Consider the following 19,820-nt stretch of genomic DNA (forward strand, 5'->3'; position numbering starts at 1 on the left):
TTCGTCTTCACTTCCACTTTCCTTCCCTCAAATAATATTTGTAATAATATACAATCAATTAATATTAATATGTGACAATTTTTATGTAATTTACGAGCCTTGTGTCATGTTGCACAATTACTAAATATCGGTATCGCACTCGAGGATGCAAGGTCACAAATTGAAAATGGCGGGGCACGCATGTAGAGTACAGTCGATGTTTACACTGTAAATTGTATGCAGGGATTTGAATTCCAATTGACAAGGTGAAATCTCGATTGCCTCGTAGGCTTAAAGTTTGACTGTCGTTTATATACGGTAGACTGTGTTCTTTTCGCTCGAAAACTGGAGCAATTAACGGATAAACAAGGTTGTCGTTGACTGAAATTTGAAGAGTGACTGTGGAAAGATTTTGGTAGCGGTGCCTGGTGGTGTGTCGTACCGCGACACCGAGCTGCATGAGGGTGCACGATAGAAATTTGGAGTGCAGCGCTATTGTATGACATTGGAAATCGACGCAGCGTTTATGAGGATAAGGGTATGTCGCTCCCAACTATTTCCTTCTGTCTCCTAAGAAACCGTGCACTTTGACAGTTTGCTTGTTCACATGTGTAATTCTTAAGTGTGTGTGTCAGTTTCCACTGAGTTCAGTAACGTGGTTCACGTCTCGACTCAGGGCCAGTGCTTTGCCACAAGGCACAAGCACGCGGTGCGGTGGTGCGTTGTACATTGTCATACTATCATAGCGAAGTGAACCGCTTCTCCGAAGTAAACTGGCGCTCGTCCCAGGTTTCAAACCCTGCAGAAAATGGGTCTTCTGCGTGAATAGACCGAGAGTCCAGGGTGAAAACTACACTGCATTCTGGTACCGGAATTTACACGGTACAAGTTACTATGCACACATATTTTATAGCCGTAAGGCTTATGTGTACAAGACATGGCGACAATAAAAAGTTGTATGGTCCGCAAAAGATTCTGTTGTTATATTTTGCCAATGAAGCTTTGATACATGGCATTACATTGCAAGAGGTATTCTAAGCATCCAATATTGCTGCTTGCTGTAGGCGCTCAAGGGATGATATACGTCTAGGGCTTCATCCATGATTTACAAATCCAGCTTACACGGACTTAAATAAGTAAACTTAGGTTATGAAAAGAGTTTATTGGCAAAGTGTTTAATTTATACAAGTACCGGTAATTTTGAGTGAGTTTTATTCACAGTCCCATGGGAGGCCCTTTGGTATTCTTTATGTATTCTGCCCTCCATTGTTTTGTGCTTAAGCCATAAAAATGTTTGGTCGCACTTAACATGTCACACTGAGCTGAGAGGCAATTCGACTAACTGACCCTGTGGACGTATCTTCAGTGCAGCAACTTATCTCCATTTGTCATGAGCGGTAAATCTGTTGATTCAGTAACATCCAAGTGAGTGTGTCAAGATATAGCTATCTCAGTGCACATGCTTTTTAATGTTAACGAACCTGTGATGCAGTGTTGTGTCAAAACCATTGTATAATTACTCCTTTGAAAAGCTGGTTGTAACAGAAGTGGCCATGGCATATAGTGTGCCTGTGGATAAAGTATGTGTATCTTGCACAGTAGTTAAAGCAGTTAACTTTAACTCTTTTGCTATTTAGGTCAGTTCCCCAGGACAAATCACCAAAGTCACAACTCTGCCCCTCTAGTGCTGTGAACTCTCTTCTGTACTTTTTGTCGTTTCCACCTTTATTATTTCTGCTCTCCTTTCAGTTCATTCAAAGACTCACAGGGCTTCTCAGTCACCATGCATTGTTGGTTTCAAATGCTTATTTAGTCTTCAAACGGAGTAGTTGAGTTGTCCCATGACTTGATAGAGACCCAATTACATGAATTAACCTTGGTCTCAACTGTGAGAAAAACTCAACCACATGTAATGCAGCATGGTAGTAAGGTTTCATGTCTACATTTTTTTCCTCAACTTGATATGTTTGTTTTACTGTGCATGCTTTGGTAATCTACTTTACCCATACAATGCGGCTTTCAAAATCCAACCTAAATTGTAAGTGTTGAACAGGAAATAGCAACAGCACGTTAGATTAACCCCAAAAGTTCACTGCACAGCCATAAAGTTCAGCCTTCTCAGTAACTTTTCTTTTTTTATGCATTCATTTTTTTCAAATATCACAGCACCAAACTGTCATGTTCCTATTAAGTGGGGTAAGTTTACTGTAAGCCTTGACTGTGTATCAGATAACGCAAAGACTGGCTTATCTGACAAGATAATGCGGAGGCGCTACAAATTTTGATAGCTTTTTTATCCATCAGAACAAATCAGCATTTCTTCTCTCAGTGTAACACACTACTTGGCCTCAAAGAGTTCTCTTATATGCCAGGTTTTTTAAATATCACATAGATTTGAATAGGATGCATGCAAAGAAATTTCGAGGAGTTATGAGTTGACCTTGTTTGTTCAAAGTGCAGACTGGTGCTGGTGCCTGTTTGTTCTTCCCAACCACCTGTTGGAGGGCTTATCTTGATAATGTGCTTGTAACACAGGTTAGGTAGAATTGTTCCTACATCCGTGTAATTTTGAATGATGAAGCACATGTGCATTTGCCCTCTCCAGTCAGAAAATGTTAAATGTAGTGTGAGTATTGTTACATGAACGCTTAGCACCGCCAAGCAAAGGAGAGGGAACATCTAAACAATCTTTCTGACATGCATTTGATAGTTTTATGTGCAGTCATACGTATATTATCTGATGCTGTCAACAACATACACTAATGTTATGATGGATATGAAGATCTGGAATACTTAATGCAGCGAAGCCTTTGTAAATATCAACTGTTTTTTATTTCAATGTAGGTCTCACAATCTCAGATATATCAATGTAGTTGGAACAGGGAATCAGTTTGGAGTTTGCTGATGAGATAAACTGGGATTAGATAATAATGGAGTATCCAGTGCACTAGCTGTGAAAACATGGAGAGTGAAGAAAGTAAGCAGGACACTCCATGTGTGAGTAATTTACCAGTATCTACAACTGCCATACCCTCAGGATTTTTAGCCTCGGCCTCAACAGCCTGGACTTCCAGAGCCGGTGTCCTGTTGGACTTCCATCCACCGGTTCTCAACTCGAAAAACGTTGATGATAATGTCGCCGCAGACATGCAGGCAACTGAAAGCAGGACAACCTATGTGCCGGGGTCAGACAGCGTGAATGCGGTGGCCCCAGGACACAGGGATACTTATCACAGCAGTGTGCATGCTTTGCATGGGCTGGACAGCAAAAATCCAAAATTTAATGGACCTGTACAAACAGATTTTATGCATGACCTTCATAAGGACACATCACATGATAATAAACTGCCAGGGGCATTAGCTGTACCATACAGCACAGAAAGAAGTGGATACAACTCAACAACTGAGCTCGGTAAGTATGTCCAAGTGATTTTAAGGGAACAATCCTTGGTCAACGGCCTCTTTTTACTTCAGTATTAGCTGTCACAAAATTTATGTGTTCTGATGTATAGGGTATAAGTTACGGTCTGCCTCTTCATTGCAATTGGATTACAAGAGTAATTGAAAATGTTTGAAAAATCACCAGCGGCAATATCTGGCTTGTGAGACATTGATAAGGCAGGCTGTAACGGGAAGGTGGCACAATGATGAGCAATTGAAAGCGTGGACCCACAATGGGTCCCATTGAATCTTTTAGTAGGAGGAATTTATCTACAGCTCCGTTCAGTCATCTTTGTGTGAGAGCCATTCATCCCTGCCTGTAGTTCATCAGATTGAATTAAGTACACTGTGAGTGGATCTGTGCAAACGATTGAAGTGTACTCAGGGAAAACAACCTATCTTGGATTGTTTCACAAGTGATGTGGCAAATCAAGGAGACAGACTGACAGTCAAGCTCATTCCGACCAGAGTCATCCATTCTTTAGTTTCCCTGTATTAAAATTGTTTGATCCAAATAATTTTCTGGGGGTTTCATTACTGTAATATAAATAGCACAAGAATAAAAATCTCTACATCTTATTGGTGAAGACAAGTTTTTCAGAAAAATGTTCAAAATATGGACGGTTCCAAATGCCAATCAGCTTTCAGTTTTGACCTTCTGTTAGCATTGTTGCAGTTATGAGGTGTTTACGAACTCTCACAACAATTTGTCATCCCAGCGAACTGATTGAAATGTCATTCTTAGCCCTCAGGCTCTTACATGTTAAATGCCGCTAGGTATTCTAACTACAATGCTATAAGTGCCTCGTATCCAATGATAACTTCCCCCCAAAACAAGTCTGAAACATGCCTTTCTGGCCAGTTTATCTGTTTTGTCTTTCATGCGCACCATCCAAGGTTGAACTAACCCATCAAAGGAGCTTGAAAGCCCTCCTGAACCAATATAACTGGCTATTCTTTATCACTGCATTTAAATCATGTATTATTTATCATGTGAGGTATGTTTGCTTTCGGCTTGCTCAGGACAAGTGTGCTTTGCCGGTGACACCAGACAAGGTCATCATGGTGGGGGTTGAAAAGACCCCATGTGTTTGTATTGTGCCTTGTTCAGGCTGTCACATAAAGGGAGATTTGGGCTCCCAAAGAAAAATATTTAGCTTTTTGATAAAGAAAGTTGCAGGAAGCCCATCTACAAAGCCAGTGGTAGTGGTAAAAGTCAGCTTTTAGAAGGTATATTGTAAAACAAGCATGCAGAGAACGTGACGGGAAGTTACATTCAGTGAGGAATCTGAAACATGTTCGGCTGATGTCTTTGAATCAAGTATAACACACTTGAAATTTATCCAAAGTGATTAACTGAAGGTAGTATGGCTTGTTTGAATGCAAAACAGAAAAGCCATTCTTATGGAACATGCTTTCTCAGGAGTAATGCCAAACTGCATTCCACGTCAACAAATGCATGAAGTCATTAGATTAACTGATATTTTCCACTCCCATGGCATTCAGTGAGCTACAACTGTTTGCTTCAAAATAAAGTTTACGAGCTGTGAATACCCATTTCTATGCAAATTATACACAGTTAATCTGCATGCTCACTGATGCCGAATTCTACCAGGCGATATGGCAAAAACAAAGGGTATTTTTCTTATACTGGTTGAATGTTCTGATAGTTTATTTTGTATCCACTTATGCATGACGTGCCTGGCAGTTGAGTTGCACTACAGGGCACCATGTGACACTCATTCATAACATATACCTTTGTTCCATTCAACTCAATACCATAGAACGATGTACCAAAAATTACATCACCAAGTATTGTATCAATAAAGTGCAAGAAGAAGAACCTGCAACATGTTTAAGACTGTTTCATACCTCCCAATGCAAACAACAATATCCTTCTATGGCATTCAGTTTTTGTTCCACCGCTTGATAACTTGGGACAAGTCTTGTCACCTACGTACAGTTTATTAAGTCTACAAATGCGGTTGACGTGTACATCAAAGTCAATCTTTTGGGCTCTGTACTTTTCTGCGACCTAAAATTGAAGTAGGCAGAGTTCATGTAGCAGTATAAATTATCTTCAGTCCTTCCCCATCCTTTACTTCAGTGTCATAGAGCACACAGTAAGTAACATTTACTGTGAACTGTCTGTCAGACTGATTGCATGCTTCTCTATTAACATATTTTCAGACTTCCAGAAAATGAAGTACCCACCTATGTATCCTGTCTCAGGAAATTTTTTATGTTACACCTTTTGTTCTATATTTATGTGACAAACTTTTTAGGCCCATGGAAAATGCATAAATTTAAAATGATGATAGAGTTTATAGAATGTACAGAAGTGCAAAGATGTCATCATGTATGTTGTAGTGGAACTTGGCCAATTCATCTTTACCACATCTTGAAGGGCATAAATGGAAATAAAAGAACCATTGGGTAATGTGTTCAACTTCACAGAATATCAGACAGATTGAGTTAAAACTTACAATGACTAGGTTGAGTGGCCCTCCAACTTACCCATATGATATACATGTACTTAATTAGCATTAGAATCATGAGACTCAATACTGTAAATATTTTAGATGGAAAGGAGAAGAGATACTAGGGATACTAGGGCTAATTTTAACTATTGGAAAAGGAAAGGTCATGAACTCGGAAATGATACATGTGAAAACAGGGTGTCCATTTCAATGTAATTAGTTTGCACCTCAAAATTTAACAACTTAAACTTTTGCCCAAATTTCCTCAAGGAAACTTGAATAAAAACCGCTGCAGAAAATTTGGTACTATAGAAACAAATTACCTAGTATTTACCAACACTTGAAATTCAAGTTGGCCACCATCCCTGTATTAACGCTATTGCAAAGAATATTATTTTCACAAAAATAAACATGCAAAAACTTTATTAAATCCATTAGCTTCCAAATACATGTAAGCCCCCACAAATGGTATTGTAAAATTTGAGAGTCCAAATATCTGTGTCCCAGGCACATTCTACCTCAATTGTGATATATGATGTTTATTTGCATCAGACAAACTCCATATCTGCAATGAAGAGATTATCCATCCAGATACCACTGAAGCATATTTGCACACAGGATTAAGGATGGGATCAGTCACTGTGTGGTTGGCCGTTGTAGATAAATGACAAACCACCGATTCAAACAATCTGACATTGCAGAAATAACTTTGACATGTCTGAAAGTTTTGAACAGTGCGGTCAGAAAGTACCCTACTGGCATTTTGACGCACCACTGACTTATAGTGTTGTTTCTCACTTGAACATTTTTACAGGTATCATTTTAGGGCTAACCAAAGGAAATTTCAAACGATTTCTAAATTTTCGAAATCTTAAAAGTGAGAGAGCACATTGATCATTAGACAGGTGACAGAAAAAGTTTTCATCAGTGGGTATCCTCTGTACAGGTTACTCTCTGTTCCTTTGCATGAATTTCTCATCTTTTGCGGTAGTCATTTTTCACATGTTGCAAGACAGTGGTGCAGAAATGCTCACTTTAATACAGATCGCAATCACAGTTTCATGAGCAGACAGTGAATATTTTAAAAGGGCCACTTTGTGGTTTTTGAAATGGCTAAAATCATAACTCATTTACTCAATCTTGGTTTACTTCAATTTTAACTGGTTCAATACCAGACTTAATATAAAAAAAAGGGATTCAAGAAATCTGGTCTGCAGAATCTCGTGAAAATTTAGAAAAGGCTGACAAATGGTGTGAATAATGGTGATGGACTGAACTGTAAAGCCACATGATCCATGGTGTGAGTTTATACGGATCAGTGGTCAAGGTCTTTTCAGGTGTGTTCCTGAATGGAACCCCTTTCCATAGTTTCCTTTGTGTGGACAGTTCAGGGTGAATCAATATAGCATGCCCATACAATGACCAACTTCATTTCATCCGTGAAGATTCAAGCAAAAATGTTGGAATACTTTATTAATCTTCTTTCTGCCAACATGTTATATTCACAGTTGCCAGGTTTATTACCCCCCCCCCCCCCCCTCCCACCCAGTTGCCTGTAAACAGGTCCACGGGCACCACTGATAATAATGAGTTTGGGCCAAATCAAGGTGGGGATAGCGTTATGGGAACTGTTCAAGCAACCTCATTATCTGTTTGATTGTTTTTCATTTCATATTTTATCCATCCAACGCCCATAAGTAGCTTGTCGACGAAGTTGTCTTTGAACTGTCAAAATTACACAGTTTCAATAATTTCATTTGTTTGGAACTAGAATTTGCAATATTTTAGATATCTCTGGCACAAAACAGGTGTTCAACTAGATTTAACTTCAGCCGATTAATATTTCTGTATAATTTACTGACATACAAATATAATAATATGCACGATGAATACATGCTTTTATGGCGTAAATTTCAATGGAGAATCTTTACATCGTTTACTTGCCCGAGACAAGTATATGACAGTTGAACTTTGAATTTTGTTGATATCTTTATGAAGGGCCCAGTAACTTTAACTTTTGATTATTTTTTTCACTATTTGGGTTGTTATTGTCAACAACACCTTGTTCTATTCCTCAAAGCATGTTGAAACACCAACTATTTAGCTGGTGGACACAGTGTCTATAAATGAAAAATGCATTGTTTTTGTTGTATTTGAATTCTAGTCCGGACCAGAATCCTCTTGTCGACAATATCCATGTAGTAATTCACTTTCAAAGCACATCAATATAGTCTACACACATGCACAGGCTGAGTTGGCAAGCTGAATACTGTGTATCTCAATATGCTTTTTGGAGTATGATAAGAAACTGTAGTTGACATTAAAAACAAAAGTAACGGGAAAAACATCATCAAAAGTTATGGGCACTAACCCTTGAACGTTTTATGTATACATCATTCTATGATTGCCTAACCTTCAGAAACAAGTCGGGATGCCTTTGAGCACCACACGGCCAAGGAGCAAGCGAAACTGCTGCAGAGGTACAAGCAACTGAAGCAGCAACAGAAGGAACAACAGGAGAAACTCTTACGTAAGCAGTACCAGGAATTGGAACAGCTGAAGAGTGTTCAAGAGAGAGTGAACAATGAGATAGCATTACAAAGACAAATACAGTGGGGAGGTAAGAACATGTCATGATCCACCCCTCCAGGGCGTTCCACCCCTTTTCTAACTCTTGTTTTGGTCTGATCTCATTCTTTTCAATGGTGTGAAGGGATCATCTCTGTGGTGGTTGGGGGAGGGGGTTAAAGAGTTAAAACTTTAGGACTTACTACTGATGACATTTGAGACAGAAAGTCATTGTGATATACCTGCCAATGTTTGCAGAAAAGGCTTGAGCAATTATTTGGAGTATCTTTGATGAATTTATCCTCAGATGAACGCAATGACTTCAAAGTGGCAATGTGTTTCATGCTTCATTTGCCAGTACAAAATTGGTGACTTTAGGTCTAAAACCTAAAGGAAATGTAGCATTACTGACCATCGCAGCAATCTCAGCTGTTTGCCTGACACCAAGACCTCTGTGGAAGTGACCTATCTGTTTGAATTAACTGCCTTTAGGACCAGACTGATTCCCATGCTATCAGATTGATTGATTTGTTCAAAAAAAATTGTGCGGTGCCTTCTGTACGGACCATTAGAAGTCCCTTGAAGTGTTACTTACAATGAAGATCATTTGTTCAATGAGATGTTTGCATGTGTTTTCATCGCAGGAACGTTTTTGTTTCTGGAAGGTACCCGTGCGTAGTTTCCATGGTTTCAGGCAGTTTCAACGCAGGAATGTGTCAGGGATTAAATGCAAGACATGTTTGTCTTGGTCTAGGGCAAGCAATCATGGATGAAAAGTTGCAACTCAGCTTGAACCCTGACTCTCAGAAAACACTTTGTCATTTTTCAACCAAAATAGGATGAGGCATAGAAATCGACACAGCACAAGAAGTGGAGCAGTTGACCATTTATTTTGAACATGTACAGTAAACATGCTTTGAAGACCGAAAATGTCCTTAATTACTGGAGTCCAAAGCGGCTGACTCACTTTAAAAAGACATGCAAATAAATACAGCAAACATCAGCAACAGACAACAGTAGTTATACAGTCTGAGTAGAAATACAACCAAATATTTAGCTTATCAAGATGTTTTCAACCGGAAAGTATATATTTAGAGCATTTTTATTGCAACTTATCCTGTCTCAATGTTTGTTTAATGTTACCTTTTTCATTTGTCATAATGATATAAGGTGGCTATGAATATCTTTTTAATATTCAAAGTCTTTTTGTTCTGCTCTTTAATATCATACAAGTTGTGTGTGACTTTTACATGAATCAACACTACAGTTAGATAACTTTGTATTGACTTGGTGAGCAGTTTTACGAAATTGTTGATGCAATTGTGCTTTTGGTACCTCTCTGGAAAGGTACAGGATCACAGACAACAGGCGTAGAAGTTCAGTCGCGCCATTCGACGTCCACAGCATCAGCGTCGTCGATTAAACCGAGCACCATACCTCAGATTCTTGCCAACGCTGCCATTAAATCGTCTGCTAATGGGGACACCAGTGGTACCTCATCACACCAAACACATCGAGACTTCCCACCTAAACAGCTGATGAAAGTAAGCAATCCATGTGATATTAGACTCTATTCATTATTTCTTTAAGATAGAACACACCTCGGGGACAGATATTCGGGCTTTCAAATTTTATCAATTCTCTTCTAATCTACCACATGTGGGGGCTAATTTTAAAGCTCTTGGTGAAAGAAAAGTTTTCACCTTTAGTTTTTCGAAAATCAAAAATTTTATTTTTCTGCATAGAGTTAACACAGGGTGGCGGCCATTTTGAATTTCAAATATCGAGAAATCATAAGTAGTTTGTCTCTCTAGTACCAAATTTTGCATGGTGACCCCTGATTTTTTTCTTGCTTTGGTAAGAGAATGGTCGAAAGTTTCATTTATAAGGAATATTTGAACAAAAGTTTAAGTCTTTCACTTTCGAGGCACATACTACCTTAAGGGAGTGCACTGCTCAAAATCGGAAAACTTTATCATTAGCTCAAACTTTCAAGGAAATTTAACAATATTCTGTTTTGTAATCAAGACTAATAAAATCAGGGTCACCTAGCACATTATGATACCAGTGCAATAAGTCACCTTATGTTTCAATCTCTTGAAATTCAAAATGGCAGCTATCCCTTTGTTAACTCAGTGGATGAAAAGCAAAATTTTCAATTTTCACAAAAACCAGATGCTTTCTTCAAAAATGAGTCCGTACAAAGACCATACTAGCATGATTGTTAACATTTGAAAATCTGAATATCTGTACCCAAGGCGAATTCTATCTTAAAAGGCGTACATGTATATCAGTCCATACCTATGTTTAGTAGTACTGTTGATGTACTGAACATTTTAAACTCAGTGATTTTAAGATTCTTTAAAGCGTAATAGAAAACAGCATTATCATGTTTTTCAGTCAGCCTTGTTTTCTGTTGAGCCTGCTTAAAATATATTTTTAGTCAAAAGAGTGGGTTCAGTAACATCAATAATTTGTCTCTGTTCAGTCTCAAAGTTCATGAAAATACAGTAATTCTTTATGTGAATTTCCAAAGGTTTATTTAAAGAGTCTTCCAAGATCAAAGTTTTGATTGTAAAGTTAGGTATGTCCCCCGGATCTTTTTGAGTGTTTTCATTTACATGCAAATGACAGTATTAGAAATATAAGCCTATCAAACTTCAGTGTGCCTCAGCAACATTAACTGTAAAAATGGTTATTTTTTATACAAATTATATTTGGAGACTGAATGGCTCCTTTAGTCAAACCCACAGATCAGTGGTTTATCCATGGCTTTGAAGTCACTTGTAAACAAGTGTGAAGTATAGTTATTATCAGTGTTGTTGCAAACATTCCTACATGGTGTAAGCAGCTTCCACTTTTGTCAGAGATAATTAATTAGCCAAATCAGACAATTAGCAGACAGTCCATTGTCTACAAATGACTATGGATGTTCCATGCAAGTGACGGGGTACATAACTTTGGGAAATATGTCCTCTCTTGTAGTGTAAACTGCGTGCATTTTGCTTCGTTTCTTTGGAGTCGTCCTCTGGGAGGTAGTTATGACTAGCCAGCATTTAGCGTGATCTTACTTTGTTTGCCTTTGAGGAGTGATTCCCAAAGCTTATCTGTATCATCAAGCATGAGTGAGTGGCGCTGACTGTCATGTCACTACACGCATTGAGTGAGTGGGAACTTTTCAAGGGACAGAGGCAACTGCGAGACAATCATACCATCCCCTAATTACAACAGAGCATAGCCGCTTTCTTTTGTTGTTGATTAATCAATAGAAAGTGAGAACATGAGAGTTAATTAACAATTATTGTAAATCAGTGTTAGGGTTCTTCTGCTGGAGCGAGTTGCTCTGTTCCAGGGGTAAAAGCTAACGGTTGAGGGGAGTGAATTTGCATTTTCAAATCTGAGTAACCGCTAAACCGGGGACCTCAAGAGTCAGACATGTCTGTCTGCGGCCCTCCTGCCATTGTGCGCGGATGGTTAGAGGTTGCCGTGATACCGCCGGGTTCAAGGAAAAGAATGCAGGAGGAGAGAGGACGGTGTAGATATGTAATTAGGGTAGCCATGAGTGAATTCAATGGGGCTTCTGTGAGAGATACTGCACCAGATACGGCTAGCTGCACAGTTTAACCTCTGGTGATTTGGGAAAATTGCAGTAACCGTTATATCATTGTTGCAAGGCAAATCACCCCGGGGGCTATGCCCAGAAAGTATGCCACCCCTAAGGACTAACAATCATTCAAATGTGTCTTTCAGAAAGCCATAACTTTTTGAGTACATGTAGGTTGTACATCATAAACTGTCAACAGGGTTTTTTTATTGGTTTCATTCAGTGTCATTCAGGCCTTTCATTGGATGTTATTTCTCTCGGGAACAAAAGGATTCGGGCCTCGATTTCTAAGACAGTTTGCTTTTCAATTCAGTTTTTCTAAAATCTGTGACCTGGGTTTTAGACGAGATCACTCCAATGCAGACACAGGTCATTATATGTCTTTCATTAAATTCACACCCAGATATGTACGCATTCAAGATACATGTTGCGACTGATACAGGGTCGTTGCAAATTCAGTGATGTCAGGCTTAATCTGTGCTTGTCCATATCCGTAGGTTATCTCCTCAATATTGAAACTTTGTCCCCATTGACAGAGGTTGAGTGCCAGGTAGTATTTCGCCATTGGATATCCAACACTTTGCTATGCACCGTTCAATTTCTCCATTCTGGCTCACACTGTCAGCAAGATTGCACAGATGTATGCAAATACAGCTGTACTATTTGCAACGAAACATTAGTGAAGCCATTGGTAGAATGGCATTTTCAATAATCCAGTCCTTACATTCTTAAATTCTGATGTCTAGTATCTGTACATCTGTATTGAAGTCATTCTGATGTCTAGTATCTGTACATCTGTATTGAAGTCACACACTGAACTACTGTTACTTTTGGAGTTTGAAACAGACATACCGATACCAGACTATACATTTTTCTGTGGACTACAGGCTGAGAGAGAAAGTACTGTGGCAATATTGAAACAGTATTACCACTAATCTGCCTGTGTCCACATTGTGACTTTGGAAGTTGAAAGCTGAAAAGATGCTTTGAAAGTCTTGTGCAGCCTTCAAACTCAAAGAAACACACATTTCATTTCAAACCATCAACATTGTCCTGATTCATTGATAATATGGATCAGTACAAAAAAAGAAAAACTAGTTATCGCTTCCCATCAACATTGTCCTGATTCATTGATAATATGGATCAGTACAAAAAAGGAAAAACTAGTTATCGCTTCCAAACTATTTTCTTTAAATAGTTTAAATTGCAAACTATATATTGTTCAGTTGTTCTGCTTCTTAAAGAACCTTCATTTAATACACAATTCTTGTGGGCATATTTTTAGCTCCTAACATTCACAATATCCGTAAATCCAGCATATGATATAAATCCAGTAGATATCTGTAGGACATGAATGACTTGACAACAGCCTAATTTTCTATATTGAGATTATGTTTGAAATGGATTACAAGAATTGGCAAGTCAAATTTAAAATGACAACTTATGCTAAAAGTTAGTACTAATAATATATTTTTAACTATAAGAGCCCAAATAGTAACCCCTTTAGATTACTTGTTTTTTTCAGTTGTTGTTTTTTTCCAAGAAAATATTATGCCAACAAAAACATGGACAACCTAATGGCTAGTGTATCCAGTCATCGATTGGTGCATGTCGTATCTGCCTAAGGGTACCTGTCATAATGATGTCATGAAACCATACCCCCTAGGATTATATTAAATTGTAAGATGGCATCACATGGACCCAGTTTCTTGAATTTTTCCAAAAACATTGTCATGTCGTATATTTACTCAACAGTAGAACCCCTCACTCTACGAATAGACTCTTAGGGGAAATGATTAAAAGATTGTTGCAATGTAAGATAGATGTGAATGGTCAAACAAGTGCATATACCAGTTGAGGTATGAATATTTCAGTGATGAGATTGAGGAAATGTGACAAAATTCTAAAATCTGTTGATGTATTTTGAATGACTACACCTTTAATGGTAACAAATATGTTGGTAATAAAACACCAGTTTCAACTACTGACAAATATTCTATACCATGTTGAAAGGAGAAATAAGATTCTTTCATTACAGTTTTTGTTCCGAATAATAACATTCCGTTCCAATCACAGACAAATGTATCTAATGTGCCCCTGAGGAAAGGAAGTAAAGACAAAAATGTTTTATCGGTGTGATGATGTTTTCCGGCATTTTATTTCAACCATGCACCAAGTTATAAATCACAGATACCAGACAAGACAACAGACGCTGTGACAGTTACACACTTCTTCATGGACAGGTGACCTAGTGGTTCATCATATCCAACCCTCCACAGTATCATAATCTTTGCAGCTTACAAGCCACTCATTAAATGTACAATCTGTTAATCTTGTCTGGATTCAAAGAAGCTTAAGATAACAAGATGTCACAACTGCTTGAATCCTTCCATTGTCTGCTTTTTGAACTCATGTTACTCTGTTGGTTTTTTGAGATTTGTGAACTAAAAAGTAAAGGGTTGTGTTTAAAATTTGTGATTTCAAACCACTGCAGTTATTTATCACCACTTATATCCCAAATTACGTCTATGTTGGTATGGGTTTTAACCAAGCCATTGAGACAGGGTATGTAAACCATAATAGCAGCAAGTGAAAATCAAACAAACAAACGATGCATAGAAAGATAGAGTTTGCATTGTGAACATTTTATAGTCCAATGTTGTAGTCCACATTTCTCAAAACTCAATGTCATCATAAGTTATTTGCATATTATCAGTTGGTCACATGATAACCATGTGATGTACTTGTGCACTAATTCATTTGCATTGTCATACAAGTCTGACTTATGGGTCATTTTGTGTCAGTTTATTTGCATCCATAGCTATCGTGAAGACATCTTCATAGTTTTTTCTCTAGAACTGGGATCAGCATTAATTGATATCATATAATTCAATGGTATGATTAAATATGGTAACAGTAAAGTGCTGGTAGAATTTCTTTCAATCTTTCTACTGGGAGGCTTGATATGACTGCATGTCAGTTTATTGCATGATACAGACCAATGTAAGTGACAAGTATTCATGTGAAGATTTTTCAAATAAACAGCCTGAAATTTGGAAAAGTCACTTTTATAGTGCATTATTCTATATATAAAGGAATTTCAAATGATATATGAAAAGAGCTGTTTGATTAGACTTGGGTATTTATATCCTCTCTTTTATTCACGAATTAGGGGATTCCTATCCAAAGACCCATGAAAACTCTTTTTTGGATTTGTGAATTCTGGTGGCTCTTTAGTACTTCTCCATCTAAAGTTTGATTATTTCTCTTTTCCAGCCGTTCATTCCCCAGCCCTCACTCCCTCCAGAACAAGAGCCAGAAATGTACGACTCTGAACTGGACTCTGTCAGTGACGTTCCAAGCAGTACTATGATTGAGGGGGTGGAGCCGCTCCCTGACACAGCCTCCGAATTAAGTGACTTGCCAGGGGAAGATAAACATTCCAGGGCACAGCCAGTGGTAACCATGGAAACAATTGCCGATAATGAAGAAAGTGAAGAAAGGGTGAGTCGGTTTTAATTTCACTGAAAATCCAACCTTGAAACATCCAATGAGTAGGTTGTCAGTTAACTGTCACTTCCCGTAGTCACATTTGTTCAGGTTTTCTGACAGTATAGTAATTCAAATTTCCTACTTTTCAGTCAAGTTCAAATTTACCTGGTATTTCAATTGCAATTAACATTAAACCAATCCAGTTTCTGAAATCCTTGCAAACTACAACTGTGTGTAGACAATTTTTTCAAAAAAGATATCTCACTGGCAAAGCATCACAGGTTGAAATACTAGTAAAATTTTGCTCTGAAGTAGGGATTAAAGCTCTGTCAAACAAGTTTACTCAACATGAGTTTGTAAATATACTGCTGGGAATTTTGTTTGAGTGATGTTGTCTTAAGAAAGAAGTACCTTTCAGCACTTATAGTAGTATGCACCTCGAAAGTGAAAGACTTTAACGTTTGCTCAAACTTTCGTCAAGGAATCTTTCAGCAAAACACTTTCAAAATTCTGAATAAAAATTGGGGTCACCATGCAAATTTTGGTACTGGAGAAATACATTACCCAATATTTACCAATATTTGAAATTCAAAATTGACACTCTCCCTGTGTTCAGTCTATAGAGGAAAATAAAAATTTTCGATTTTGGAAAAACTAGGATAGTAAAAAGTTTTCTCCAAGAACTTTAAAATGAACCCCAGCATGTGGTAGATCAGAAAAGAATTGGAAAAGTTTGAGAGTCCAAATACCTAGGGTTGACCAACCAGTGTGCCATGATTTGTCAGCCAGTGTGCCGGGACTGGCTAACCAGTGTGCCGGGACTGGCCAGCCAGTGAGCGAGGACTGGCCATCCAGTGCGCCAGGACTGGCCAACCAGTGCGCCAGGACTGGCCAACCAGTGCAGCAGGACTGACCAACCAGTGGACCATACCACTAGACGTTTAATGCTGACTGGTCTCAAGTTGAGATCAACAGATACTGAATATTGTATATAAGGTTATCTAGGGGTACTTCCTGTTCATGTACCCATATGTCATCCTTTCTCTGTAATTATTATGGCACATGCCCCACCTACATGACATGCATAGTAATATTGTGTCTGATTAATCTGTAGTGAATTCTGCTCACATCCCACCAAACCAACTGTGATTTCTTTGTATGCTGATGCAATTGAAAAGAATAGGCATTTCAAAAAGTAATGTGACATAGGTAAACGAACAAACTTTTGCAATGCCACTTACTGCCACAGTTATCCTTCCCCATCTGTGAAACTTACATCCCTGCACAAAAATTCAGCCCTTCTATTTCATAATAATGTAATGATAATAAAATGATAATAGTAATGATAATAATAATGATGATGAACATTTATGTGGTAATTAAGTGCAGATTTAAGACCATTGACTGTTCTCCTAACATAATGAGTCACGTTATGCATAGATGAATGTATTATTAAGGAAATTAAGTAGTAGGACTTAGAAGGTAATGAATAAATTGGAAAGAGTCACCATTTGAAGAAGTGTGTGAGAGGTTGGTGTCAGATGTTGTCATTAACAAGATACAGTGTTTGCTGATTCCACAGAAATGAAACATCAGAAAACATGCCTTCCATAGAAAAAGATTGTTTCCCAACGAAAGTCTTTCGATGGGAAAAAAAGGAATTCAGTTGTAGGCACAACTTTGAATGAAGTCCTTGTTGAAACAGAAGATATTCAATTGAAATGTGTGTGCAGTTGACACCTTTGTGACAGTTAGGAATTATTGTCAGCATGATGTAGGTCAGTCCATGCTTAGAATAAATCACACATGTGAGTAAGACTAGTGAGAATAAGGACTTTTTCACCAATAAATTCCAATGGTCAGTGGTTTTTACAAGTGAGACCCTGTGTTTCATAACGTCAGTCTTTTCAGTTAGAAAACTTTTGTGTACATCTATTCATGCACTGGCCCAGGTGTTGGAATTTTCCCTCTGTTTGAGGTTTCGTCATGGTTTTGAAATAAATCACTTGGTTCTGGGTGGTTTTCCGACCCATCCAGTGGATGTTTTCTCATTTTCCAAAGAGAAAGAACAACTCATTTTCCGCAAAGTGTGTTTATCGACAGGAAGAATATTCTGTTGTCTTACAAATACATTCAAACCTCACAGCCAAGCTTTTTTCCCCTGACACACAAAGTTTGAATGTGACCACAGAACACTGAGTTACAAATGGATTAGCCAAGACACTGGAGATGAAACAGTGGGGACAATTCATTTTCTAATGTCCCAACAAAAAGATAATCCCATCTTTTGTTCTCTGAGGTTTTTAGGCCAAAGTGAGATTTTGTAAGTGAGAATGAGACTGCATAACGTCAACCACTATACTCCATTTGTGCGCCTACAGCCCACACACTTATGTGTATGTCTCCACGCGTTACTTACCAAGAGATGAGAGGTACACCCTTTGTTCTGTATATCCAGTACATTAGAGATCCACCCTTAAACCCACAACTCCCCCCACCCCCAATGAAAAAAAAACCACATTTTTAGATTACTACCATTGCACACACATATATACCAGCATTTTGAACCAGGTGTTTTTGTTTCTTTTGTGATGGATAAAATGTATGTTTTGCATGTTGTGCCTTAGACCCTGAGTAAAAGGGTGAAAAAGAACCAAACACTACGAAAACCACTCCAATCACACCAATGTTGATATTTATGAGGCCCTCCAACGCAGCCCAGAGCTTTTGCCACACCAAATCAAACATACCCGCCTATTTAAACCACAGACCCCGGAGTTGTTCCGGAGGGTCTGTTTAAATATGGATGAATGGACTGTGAACTTGGAGGATACGGCATAGGTGTGTTAAATGGAGTGTTGAGTGTTTTAATATCGAAGTTAAGTCAATTGCAAAGAGCACAACAGCTCCCACACTCGCATGTTACAATGTGTACCCCTTCACATTACATCACTGTCTGCCCTGCAAATCTAGGTCAACATCTCAATGGTATACTTTGTACCGTGGTTTATCCAGAGTGCCTTGTCCAAAGCACTCAATTCAAGGGTCGTTTCATTGATGTGCAAACACGACAGCGTCCTTTAGGTCAGTTGTGAAAACCTTGATTTTAACCTTCTAGAGTATTTGAAAATGGACTGGGCTTAAACGATCTGAATGTGTTAGGCACCAGGAAAGCAGTTTAGTACATATAAGAATCAAAGCATAGTCAAGGAAGTTAAGGGTCATCTGAATTTGTCCACGTTGTTTGCGTGGCTGTACTCACATGTACCTCGACAAATACCTTTGAATACCATATATGCAATACTATGCCTTAGTAAAGCATCCCTATCATCCTTTACAGGGGGTCTGCATTCACGCAAATTACTTCCAAAAAACTGTTTTGTTTAATCAATCTTAAACCGTATTAATAAATAACTTCGCTTAATAAGTTTTTTCAAGTCCGTGCCAGTGTTTAATATGAATAAATATAGTGATTTTTCTGTTTCCATTGTCCAATGAGCCATTCTTCTTCCATTCTGTTGTAAGTAGGCATGCCTGCACCATAAAAAACAAGAAAATTTTGATATTCATTATAACAGTACAGGATACCTGAGTATTGAGTAGTTCTGTCTCACATATAGTTAGTGCTTTGTGTTAGAGGGCATTTTTAATATAGAAAATTATTAAAAACACCCAAACAGAGTAATTTTTTAAAATTTCAACTTTTATTTATTACAGCTTGATACAAAGCCAATCTTCTTCAAGTTTCCCGCGCATTCACAAAAATTTTTCCTGTACAAAAATTTGTGAAACAATACATTGATGTAGGTTCTGTTATGGACAGATTGTCATTTATGTTTGCTTCTTTTGACCTCAAGATCGTCCCAAATATAGAAACTGACACCATGGTTTCTTTTATTTTATGCCCTTTGCAGACGCTCAATGAAACAGACGGTCAGGTGCCAGACTCACCGATCACAAACTTTGATGATTTACCGGTGAGTTCTTGCCTCGGCACAAGAGTGAAAACATTCGAGGAGCTTCTTGAGGAAAAGTTACGGCATGAAGAAGCAACAGTGAGTATGAATCCTGTTGATTCCAAGAGGTTTGAAGTTTGCAATTTTCAAGTCTAAAGTATTCCTGATGATCTAAGATAAAAATATATTCTGCAAGTTCTGTAATCTTAATAATCAATTCATTGAATGCCCATTAACAGTCGGGATACACTTTTTACATAGATATTTATCTGTCAAATATCAAAACTACATTTACTGCAA

General features: G+C 38.1%; 1 protein-coding gene across 6 annotated transcripts in view; it reads left to right on the forward strand.

The window, feature by feature from the left end:
• The first annotated feature begins 152 nt into the window (after positions 1-152).
• Positions 153-19,820, forward strand: part of LOC139145045 (centromere protein J-like) — a 62,650-nt gene continuing 42,982 nt past the window's right edge. For 3 of the 6 annotated variants that reach the window (XR_011554890.1, XM_070715969.1, XM_070715973.1), the window contains exons 1-6: positions 153-517; positions 2,824-3,391; positions 8,320-8,520; positions 9,816-10,012; positions 15,349-15,576; positions 19,479-19,619. Coding sequence is in view for 5 of the 6 variants with exons in the window: in XM_070715969.1 (XP_070572070.1) it covers positions 2,941-3,391; positions 8,320-8,520; positions 9,816-10,012; positions 15,349-15,576; positions 19,479-19,619 (1,218 nt within the window). In the remaining variant the exon portion in view is untranslated. Of the gene's footprint in view, positions 518-1,264; positions 1,405-2,823; positions 3,392-8,319; positions 8,521-9,815; positions 10,013-15,348; positions 15,577-19,478; positions 19,620-19,820 lie in introns of those variants that run through there. The other 3 variants (XM_070715971.1, XM_070715972.1, XM_070715970.1) reach the window with 3 other exon arrangements.

This window comes from Ptychodera flava, chromosome 12, assembly GCF_041260155.1.
Source record: "Ptychodera flava strain L36383 chromosome 12, AS_Pfla_20210202, whole genome shotgun sequence".
Classification (NCBI taxonomy): domain Eukaryota; kingdom Metazoa; phylum Hemichordata; class Enteropneusta; family Ptychoderidae; genus Ptychodera; species Ptychodera flava.